At 35.8% G+C, this 11,194-nt stretch overlaps 1 protein-coding gene across 1 annotated transcript; it reads left to right on the top strand.

Annotated features, from left to right (window-relative positions):
* Positions 1-2,227: 2,227 nt before the first annotated feature.
* On the top strand, positions 2,228-10,983 carry LOC120314476 (transmembrane protein 131-like). The gene is made up of 5 exons (XM_039357597.1): positions 2,228-2,909; positions 4,154-4,240; positions 10,014-10,166; positions 10,661-10,736; positions 10,832-10,983. The coding sequence occupies exons 1-5, from the start codon at positions 2,814-2,816 to the stop codon at positions 10,951-10,953; spliced, it is 534 nt and encodes a 177-aa protein (XP_039213531.1). The 5' UTR covers positions 2,228-2,813; the 3' UTR covers positions 10,954-10,983.
* Positions 10,984-11,194: the final 211 nt, after the last annotated feature.

Below are 11,194 nucleotides of genomic sequence, written 5' to 3'. Positions count from 1 at the left end.
CAGTTCCTGGAAGGCAACAAAATCCCCTTCCAGGTATGGACTGATCACAAAAATTTAGAAGCCCTGAAAACTTCCAGGAAACTCAATCCCAAACACGCCCGCTGGTCCCAGCATTTTCACCAATTCCAATTTAAGCTCAAACATTTACCAGGACGAAAGAACTTCCTGGCAGATGCACTATCTCGCATGCCCCAATATAACAGCGCACGAACCACAGACTCTAGACCAATAATGGCAGAATCACAACTGGCATCGCCAGTAACCACAAGAACCCAAGCCAAAATAAAACCACAACTGGACAGCCAAACTGGGATTGAATTCAGAAAAAGTTTGGAAACAGATGATTGGTTCCAGAAAAACAAACATGTGTGCACAATGAGAGACGGATTGCCTTGGGTAGGAGAAAAGTTATATATACCAACAACTCAAAGACTAACTTTCATGCAACTTTGCCATGACACAAAATCAGCAGGGCATTTTTGATTTGTAAAAACTTTACACTTAATTAAACGGCAATTTTGGTGGCCATCAATAAAAAAGGACATAGAAAGTTATGTTGCCAGCTGCCCAACCTGTGCATCAGCAAAGAGGTTGCAAGGGAAATCGCCAGGGCTGTTACAACCAGTGGCAAGTCCCTCAGCCCCCTGGAGGGAAATAGCCATGGCTTTTATAGTGGAATTGCCTGAAAGCAATGGGAATACTGTTATCTGGACAGTCACGGACCTATTTTCCAAACAGGTGCACTTTATCCCTTGCCAAAAAATTCCAACTGCAAAGGCCTTAGCAAAACTTTTCATCCAGCACATTTACAGATTGCACGGGGCAAAAAAAAAAACGAATCATGTGCATGGGAAAAAAAAACAAAAAACAAAGCCAAAATAAAAAAACCACAACAAAAGCTACCCCAACACTAGCATCATCTCTGAGAGGGGAGTGCAATTTACGTCGACATTTTGGAAGGAATTTTTATCCCTCTTAGGGACCACTCAGGGACTGACATCTAGCCATCACCCTCAGACAGATGGACAAGCGGAACGCTGCCAGTCGGTACTTGAGCAATATTTGAGATGTTTTTTAAATTTCCAACAGAGTGATTGGACGGACTTACTGCCTTTTGCAGAAGTTGCCTACAATAATGCAGTCCACTCCAGCACAGGCTACACTCCTTTTCAAATAGCCAACGGCCAAAGTTTCAACCCTATGCCAGAGTTAACCCCCAAAGAACCAACGATCCCTTCACTGAAAGAATGGATGGAAAACCTACAAAACACCTGGCCAATAGTCAGAAAATCACTAGATGAAGCTAGGCGGGCATACAACGCACAAGCCGATAAAAAAAGGGTTGAGCCTACACCATTCATTATAGGAGAAATGGTGTACTTCTCTACAAAATACCTAAAGTCCCTACAGCCCTGTAAAAAACTTGGACCAAAATATATAGGACCTTTTCCAATTAAAAGGATCATAAATCCAGTAACAGTAGAATTAGAATTACCCAAAAACCTCAGGCAAATACAACCAATTTTTCATTGCAGCTTGCTGAAAAGAGAGCATCAGTCACCTCTACGGCCAAAAATCCCCCCCCCACCACCTCCAATCATGGTGGAGGGGGAACCACACTTCGAAATAAAAGAGATCCTTGACTCTAGGAGATATCGTGGAACAACTCAGTACCTAGTTGCCTGGAAACACCTCCCTGCCTCACAAAATGAGTGGGTCCATAAACGTCACGTCAGAGCCCCGAAGCTATTGAAGAAGTTTCACACAGAGTATCCTAACAAGCCTAACTACATTTTTTACTTGTGTTTTCTTTCAGGTGGATCTCTCTTATTGTTAAGAGGGGCCGGATGTCAGAATCCAATTATATTTCATCTTTAATTATCAAACATAGAAACTCCCAATTCTGCCTTCTCTGGATTCTGCCATAAGAGGGAGAAAAGGGGGAGAGCAAAGGGGCTTTATGGCCCACACTTCCTTCAGCACACTTCAAAGGACTGAATGTGTGTTTATTGTGGCCTCTAAGCTTTAACATATCAAAGAAGAGTAATTGCCTTTCATGTAGTTATCTGAAGTCTCCATCCAGACTGAAGAAGAAAGGGGATGGAATTGTGATACTTGAAACTATCACTGGAAGGGGGGTCGATTGGGTGGGACTACTGGGGAACCCCTTAAAACCTTGAATGGGAGAGCTTGAACCCCAAGTCCTGTCTAGCATGCCTGCAACCATTTTCTCTTAATAAAGGATTCCTGTTGGAAGAGCTATTCCAAGAGTTCTGTCTTCTTAAGATGCAAAGTGGGGTGGGTCCTTACATTAACTGATCATCACTGTGCATCCATCAGGCCGTTTAGGTTCACTATGTGGGTGTTCAGTCATTCTCAGAAAGAATAAGCAGTTATGCCTGCATTGTGCTGATCATAGACTTCAGTTAACATTAGTACTGTTACAGTATTAAGGAATGCCTCGTTGCCACAAAACTACAGAAAGAAATAGGAGGAATTGTGCACTTTTTTGCAGCATTTGTTTTAATTACAAGAATTCAGAGTCTTTCTTATCAGATTTCAGTGCTGTATCCTTTGGGATAATAAAAAATCCTTAAGCAGCCTTCAAGATAATTTGAGCTTAACACTGCTGCTCTAAAATATATTGCCTCATAAAAATAACATTGATGAGCAATTCACACTTAAAACAATGAATAAAGCCTAGTTCTTATTCTTTCAACATACAAATCACTCAGATTACTGTTAACTTTTTGGAGGAAAAATAAGAGACTAAATTGGAATACATAATTACTTTTATTTTTCAGGTAACATTAATGCCTGGTTCATACACTATATTCAGAGTAAGATTATTACCAAAAGAACTTGAAGGGATCCATGATGGAGCTATACAAATCACAACAGATTATGAGGTACTTCTCAATTCTAAATTATATTGATCCTGAAAGTATCATGTATGAAAGTAGAAACTAAACAAATTTAAAAAGGAAAAACCCATGCACTTGGAGGTAGCTAGTTTGATTTCAATTACTGATCTTTTTTTGTTTTGCTTACCAGTATATTCATTATGTACTGTAATGAATACAGTACATAATACTCATTTACAGGTAATCCTCAATTTATGAATGGTCATTTAACTACTGTTCAAAGTCACAACAGCCTCGAAAAGAGTGCTTCACAACCCCTGGCCTAAAGCATCCCCATCACCACTGTCATTTGACTGCATTTTGGGTACTTGGCAGCCACCTCAAATTTATAGCTGGTTGCCAAGTTCCCCATGGTCATGTGATCAACATTAGCAATCTTTTCCACCAGCTTCTCCAGAGAATCAAATGGGGAAGCTGGCAAGGAGGGCTATAAATGGAAGGGAGCTGAAATTCTTCAGTAGGCTGTAGGAAAAGAAAAGAAATCTTAAGGATTCCAGTTCTGTTTCTGCAGTTTGCTATGCAGCCTGTATGTGCGACTTGCACAGAAGTGAGAGGAAATCCTTTGTCAGATTGCAAGAATATTTGAGAGTGGAAAAGCTGCCTGCAGCAAGGATTCGAGTTCCACTTAACTTTCCAGGAGATCATTTAATGACTAGCTGGGAGTGCCAGGATTGCAGTTGTTGAGTGAAGCAATTACGAGGGCATCTTGCTTAACAACTATGTTGCTTAGCGACAGACATTTTGATCCCAATTTTGGTTGTAAGTTGAGGACTGCCTGTATGAACAGCTTTTTTGATGTCAAAACCAGAAATTTTACTTCTTTTTATAAGTTTGTTTTCTGAAAGTAAGTTACATTAATCTGATATTTTTGTAACTTTGTTCAAGTACACAGGAAAAGTGCTAAATTGCTGTAACATAAAAGTGACCCAGACCCAAAAAAATGCAAAGCACAGGGCAGTTTGATTTGTTTAAGAAGCATTAGCTTCTTAATCACAAATCTGATACAGGAAGGCATCATGAATTTCTTTTATTTCTGATTTTTAATTCTGGGGTAGTAGATCTTTGAAAATAATGGTGGATATTAATTTAATTTTTTAAGTAAACATAAGCATACATATGTTTATAAAATTGATTTTCATAACGCATAAGTGTTATCAGTAGAAATGATGGTACAAAAATTAATCTGATTCAGATTATTACGTTTATATTGCTTCTTCCCTTTTCTGTAGATCTTAACAATTCCTGTGAAGGCTGTCATTGCTGTAGGCTCCTTAACTTGCTCTCCAAAACACATTCTGCTTCCACCTTCCTTTCCAGTAAGCATTTATTTGGAATTTTCAAAAGATTTTTCTTGGTTTTTGGCTTTCATGATGGGTTCAGGGAAAGTTTTGCTAAATAAAAGGTATGCTGATGTTGCAGGAATTCATTGAATGCTTTGCACTATAAGGCAATTAGGTACTGAATTGTCTTAATTTTTTTAGCAAACTTGGAGTGCTTTCCTAACTTGCTTATTCATAATTATAAAGTAGGTAGGCTGAGTAACTGAATCTATCTAATCTCTAAGAAGATAATATTAAGTGTTTCAATTATATTTGTGACTTAATAAGCAACTATGGTTAAAACACAATTTTTTGGCCTTATTTTTGATTCAAGGCAATTTCTTTTTATGTTCTTTAAGAATAAATGCAAGTAATTCCCATGCTGCTGCACGTTCAAAAATATAACTGCTTCTGCTCTGCAAGTGTAACTAATTTTTGCATGAGTAGCATTTATAAACTTGAATTTATGATATGTGTACAATACCTGTTAAATAGCAAACACCCACACACATACACAAAACCTATCAGAAAGGGAACTTCCTATTATATGTAGGACAAGTGATTGTTTTCATTCTATTACAGTGGAATTTTTCTTAATGACATTGTCAAAGTTCTGTTGTAGAGTAATGATAAATATGATAAATCTTCAGAGTCAGTTAAACCTACAATACAATGGAAACTAATTGAATAGAAAAACACAATTGGTGAGAATCAGGAAAAGGTTAATATAAAGGAAGTAAGATAAACATATAGGCAAAAATAGCTGGGTCTGAGAAAGGAAGAAGAGAAGTCATAAAAATATATTTCCTCCTCCAAGGTGGGATCCTTGGAGGAGGAAAGGGTGTACTTGATAGATTCTGGAGCCACCAGATTTACCCTGAACTATATACCTCCAGGAATGCAAATTGGGAAAGGGAAGATTAAGGATCAGGCAATTATGGACATGTAGTAGAAGCAACAATGTTTAAATCTGCTATGGTCCAGACAGTAGTAAAAGGACCTGAACAAAAGTATGAAAATATGTGGGGTGATTGGAGTTGGTTAACAAATTGGCTTCCCAATTTTGGATGGTTCAAACAAATATTTATAGGACTAGTGTTTATAGTTGCGATAGGTATTATATGTTGTGTTTGTCTCCAATGTTTACCCTGCTGTATTTCATTTTGCACCAAAACATTGGGGTCAGTAGCGAAAAACATCTCTGGAGAAGATGTAAAGATTCAATTTATGTTATCTAATAAAAATGAAGATTCATCAGAGTATACAGAAATACAGGGGGGGATTGATAAATATGCATCAATATGATAAATCTTCAGAGTCAGTTAAACCTGCAGTACAATAGAAACTAATTGAATAGAAGAACACAATTGGTGAGAGTCAGGAAAAGGTTAACATAAAGGAAGTAAGATAAACATATAGGCAAAAATAGCTGGGTCTGAGAAAGGAAGAAGAGAAGCCATAAAAATATATAGGAAATGGCTAGCCAGGAAAAGACAGGTTGGAGAATAGGAAAATAAGCTGAATAAGATAAGAGGAAAGGATATTTTTAGATGCTGAAAAAGCTTTTGATCAATTGAATTGGCAATTTATGTTAAGATTAATTGAGAAAATGAATTTTGGAGAAAAAATTTTACAAGCTTTTGGTCTTATTTATCAAAAACAAACGGCACAACTTATTGTTAATGGGGGTTTATCAGAGGTCTTTACAATTGAAAAGGGGACTAGACAGGGATGTCCATTGTCACCACTGTTATTTGTTTTAATTTTGGAAATATTGTTGATTAAAATTCGAGAATCACAGGAAATAAAAGGAATAGAAGTTAATAAAAAAGAATATAAATTAAGAGCTTTTGCAGATGACTTAGTGGTCACCCTGTCCCAACCCACTTATTCTGTAGTAGAGTTATTACAATTGATATACCAATATGGACGGGTTTCGGGTTTTAAAATTAAAAGCAATAAGACTAAAATATTACCTAAAATATGACCATTTTGGATAAGCAGACTTTGGTTAAGTTGACAGATTTTGAGGTTGTTGACAAGGTAAAATATTTGGGGGTTACTTTATCTGTTTCCAATGCAAAATTGTACAAAAATAATTATGAAAGGTTATGGGTCAGGATACAAAGAGACTTGAAAAATTGGGAGAAATTGCAATTATCCCTTTTGGGAAGAATTGCGGTGATTAAAATGAATGTCCTGCCAAAGTTTCTTTTTTTGTTTCAAATGATACCTATTTTAAAGAATGAGATTAATTTAAATGAATGGCAGAAAAGTATCAATAAGTTTATTTGGGCGGGGAAAAAACCAAGAGTAAAACTTAAAATAATACAAGACATTCACGAGAGAGGTGGACTTAAGGTACCGAATTTGAAATTGTACTACGATGCGGTGGTTTTAACATCAATTAGTGATTGGGTTAATTTAACAATAGGGTTTTTAAATCTCATATTATAAGGATTTCTCTATTTCGGGTTTGGAGGAAATATTACAGAAGTGATTTTAAAATTCCATTATGGGCTGTACCCTGGCATGCGATAGAGGGGATAAGGAGAGGAGTTAAGATGGATGGTGTTTCTTATGCACAATTACTTTGATGGGATGGTAAAAACTGGCAGTTAAAATCTTTGGAAAACCTAGCACAAGAAAATATCATATATTCATGGTTTCAGTATAGACAAATAGTGGATAGATGGAAGTTAGACTGTAATGTGGGTTTACTTAGAGAAGATGAAAATTTTCTTAAACAAGTAAAAGACCAAAGACGAACTCATATTAAGAGAATTTATGTGGTGCTAGTAGAATTGGATTCAGAGGCAGAATTAATTAAAGAATGTATGATTAAATGGGCACAAAATTTTGGTGAACCAGTTCTACTAGATACCTGGGAAATTATTTGGGTGAGGAATGTCAAATTTACACAAGCCCAGAACTTAAGGGAGAATTTTTATAAAATGTTTTACAGATGGCACCTTGATCCACAAAAATTGTCTCGTATATATCCTGACTTACAGCCTAAATGTTGGAGATGTGGTTGTTTGGATGCTACTTACTATCATATTTGGTGGTCGTGTAAAAATATAAAAGCCTTTTGGATTAAGATATTGTGGAATATTCAAAGAATTTTTAGAAGGAGGGTAAAATTTACCCCACAATTGTTTTTATTAGGTATTGTTACTGACTGTGATATTAAAGAGACAACATTGATGTTAAATTTAATTACAGCCGCAAGGCTGTTAGTAGGGCAATGTTGGAAGAAGGAATCTCTGCCTACTTTGCAAGAGTGGCTTTTTAAAGTTTCTTATTTGGCAGAAATGGCAAAGATTTCGGCTTTCTTGAAGGATCAATCGCAGGAGAAGTATTTTGCGGTATGGAAAAAATGGATAGATTTTATACAATATAAGTTGGATGTTAAAAAATATTATTTAGCTTTTCAATAACTTATATTTAAAATTTAAAATATTTTTTAGATTTTATTTTTTTCTTTTTTTTCTTTTTTTTATTCTTTTTTCTTTTAAGTATTATTCTTTTGATAGTTATATTTCCTTATATATATATATTATTGTTAATCATCTTATAATTTGTTTAATGTTTTTAGTATTTAGATTTAATTATGGTTTATACTTTCTTTTAGATTATTCGAAGAAATCTTAATTAAGCCTATGTTCAGCTCTGGGAAGCTCGGGGGAGGGAATGGGAGGGTTGGGGAGGTTTGGGGATGGGTTGTTTTATTTCTGAAAAATTTTAAAAAACTTAATAAATATTTACAATAAAAAAAAGATAATAGGAAAGGCACACTGAATTGAAAAGCAGGAAAAGAACTTATTGTTTAAAATGGGGATATAAATATCTACTGAGTTTAAAATAACCATTTAAATGTCTATTTTTTCTTATTATTGTATATGTGAATATGATTTAATATGTTATCAGGAAATGTGTATAGGCGGTTGGAAAGAGTATAACCTCATAGTATCTCAGCCAATGGGGAAAGAGGAGGGATGTGGCGGCCGGGACAAGGGATGTATAAAGAAGGAAATATTTTGGGTTAAAACTTTGGAGAGAACCAAGCTTTGATAGCTTCTCTCTCCACTTATTGCAATAAACAAAACAAAAGGCCTTCACTGTGTCTTGGCTTGTTATTGGTCAGGCGAGCTTGCCTCTGGTCACAAAGGAAAGTGGCCAGGAGCACATAACAGTAACATGTAAAATGGAGAAAAGAGAGACTAAACTAAATTCAGCTTTATATCAGTAGACTTAACCTTATTTCACTTCTTGCACATCTCCAAGTCTTTGCTGGAATATTTCTGAGCCTCCAGAACATATTTGGAGAGATATACAAAAAGGAGATATCAATTTCTTCAACAAATAATGGCTTATTTTTTGCATCTAGGCCAGGGGTCTGCAACCTTAAACACTCAAAGAGCCACTTGGACCCGTTTCCTAGAGAAAAGAAAACACTGGGAGCCACAAAATTTGCATGCGCACGTGTGCACGCACTCAAGGGGTGGAGAGCTTGATTGAAGGAGTTTAATTAAAAAGAAATAGAGGCTGCTGTGCATGAGTTCTCTCTCTCTTTCTCTCTCTCTCTTTCCTCTTTCTCTCTCCCTCTCTCTTTCTCTCTCCCTCTCTCTTTCTCTCCCTCTCTCCGATCTTCTGCTCACCTGGCAAGCTGGCTTCAAGCTGTTCTTCAACAAGTTGACACAGATTCTTATTGGGCTGGCTCTCTCCTGCCCTTCCTGCTTCCTGCTTCCTGCAGAGACGCAGCCAAGGCAGGAGCCCCGCCCAATAAGCTTGTCAGCTCATTGGAGGACAGGGTGAGGCCACTCTCTTTTTTACACACACACACAGAGAGAGAGAGAAGGGAAGTGCAAGTACCTTTATCTGTCTCTGTCTCTGTCTGTCTCTCTCTCTCTCTCTCTCTCTCTGTAAATGGCAGAGGAGGCTGGGAGCCGCAGGAGAAGGTTCAAAGAGCCGCATGCGGCTCCGGAGCCATGGGTTGCCGACCTGTGATCTAGGCACTCTAGAAGTTTGCTCACTTTATATAATGTAGCAACAAAGTATACACCTATACTTAGATGAAGATCTTATATAAACAGGCAACATATCAGTACTTTGTGATTTAACCCTCAGTTGTATATCATTCTTTTTATCCTATTTGTTATTGACCAAAAGATTAAAAAAATACTTTAGTCATATAATAATCATATTGTATCTAGTCATTTATGACTATGATGAATGTCTTAATGTTGGTGAGCTGCAATTTCCTACTGTCTCAGCTAGTATGCCCAGTGACGAAGAATTCCTTATATAAATATCTGAACAAATATTTGGTTTCTGTTTCTACAAGCTCTTCGTTAAATAATTGAGTTTGCTACCCTAATTTCTTCATGTATTTTTATGTTCATGAATTTTAGGTTGAGTGCATCACATTAAAGCAGAATAACTGGAATAGCTTAGGTGTAATAATGAAAGATTTCCTTTTACAGTTCAGTATCCTCTGACTGAACAGTTCAATCCTAAACACTTTAATAAATTGGCAGATTTTGAAACATTTGCACGAAAGCATTTCTTCACTTGTGATCATTTAAACTATAAAAAATCATTCAACTGGTGTGGCTTAGAATAGCCTAAATGAAATGTTAAAGTGAATGTTTTTATAGTGGTCTCTGAACATGTCAAACAATTTAAATGTTTTTAATAAATGTGTCAGAATTTTGTCACCCTGGGCACGAAAGTATTAAAACGAAAACATTTATATTTCTTCTTCTAGGGCAAGGCAGTTCATCAAAGTTTGAGTCTTATGAATTCTTTCTCACAGAAGGTGAAAATACAACAGATCCGATCATTATCAGAAGATGTTCGGTTTTATTACAAGAGAATACGAAGTAACAAGGAAGATCTAGAACCAGGGAAAAAATCAAAGGTTTGAGCATTTGAATATGATTCATATGAACAGAATTATCGTGTGAGAGATTATGTACTAGAATTGTCATCATTTCCCAAATCTTCCAGAGGCATGATGGGAGATGGGGAAAGGGAAAGGGTTTTTTTTTTTTTCTTCCTTTAGTTTTCTGTCTTTATGGGAGGTTTTTTTTTTTTTTTTTTGGTCTCTTTTTACTGGAATCAGTAAGAAGGAAATTATTGCATTGGTGAAAACACTGACATACTTCAAGTATATTTATTGGGGATCATATAGGGCTTAAAATTCTGTAGATCACAAACCCTCTCACACATCTTTGAAATTGCATATATACAACTACTAAAAGGATTCTGAGATTCTCAGGTATACAAATGGGAAGTATTACTCACTTTTATAGTCTAAAGTAGCGTTTGCCAGTATTAAGAGTACACTATATTTGCTGTCCCAAAATATATTGTTGTTATTCAGGGTGTTTCCATCTTGCTTATATTTTTCAGATAGCTAATATTTATTTTGATCCTGGTTTACAGTGTGGAAACCACTGTTATGTAGGTTTGCCTTTTCTGAGTAAATGTAAGTAATAATTTCTATAATTAAGTATTAAAGGCGCAGTTATTGTTGAAGTTATTTTGGATTAAATAATGTATCGGTTGTTGTTTTTTTCCTAGCTGAATCAAAAGTACAGCACAGTATATCAATGCAAGAAGATGCATGGGATTCAGATTGGGAGTTGCATGATAATTTATTCAGAGAATGGATTGGAATAAGAGATTATTCAAACAATCAGTGAGTTTATTTTAAAATATAGTAACTTTTGAGTTAACTCTGATCTTTTAAGATAGGTCATTTGCTTGTGAAAAAGTTGTAAATGATATGTGTTAAGCAAATAAGAAATATAAAAGAAATTATTTTCTAATGAAATTGCAACAATCAATTTAGAAATTAGAAATTTAAGGTAAACCATTTGACAAATATACTGAAGAAGTTATCATAGATTAAACTGTAATAAGTGTTTTTCCTTAGTTATACTA

Source organism: Crotalus tigris, unplaced genomic scaffold (assembly GCF_016545835.1).
Source record: "Crotalus tigris isolate CLP2741 ecotype Arizona unplaced genomic scaffold, ASM1654583v1 scf7180000018936.334879, whole genome shotgun sequence".
NCBI classification, from domain to species: domain Eukaryota; kingdom Metazoa; phylum Chordata; class Lepidosauria; order Squamata; family Viperidae; genus Crotalus; species Crotalus tigris.
The sequence above is the reverse complement of the archived record's forward strand: the minus strand, read 5'-3'. Positions and strand labels throughout refer to the sequence as shown.

Bases quoted from the DNA above. Each gene is read 5' to 3' on its own strand.
- LOC120314476 (XM_039357597.1), top strand. From the start codon at position 2,814: ATGCCTGGTTCATACACTATATTCAGAGTAAGATTATTACCAAAAGAA. The intron at 4,241-10,013 runs GTAAGCATTTAT...TTCTTCTTCTAG, and splicing joins TGCTTCCACCTTCCTTTCCA to GGCAAGGCAGTTCATCAAAG. The intron at 10,737-10,831 runs GTAAGTAATAAT...TTTTTTTCCTAG, and splicing joins TTTGCCTTTTCTGAGTAAAT to CTGAATCAAAAGTACAGCAC.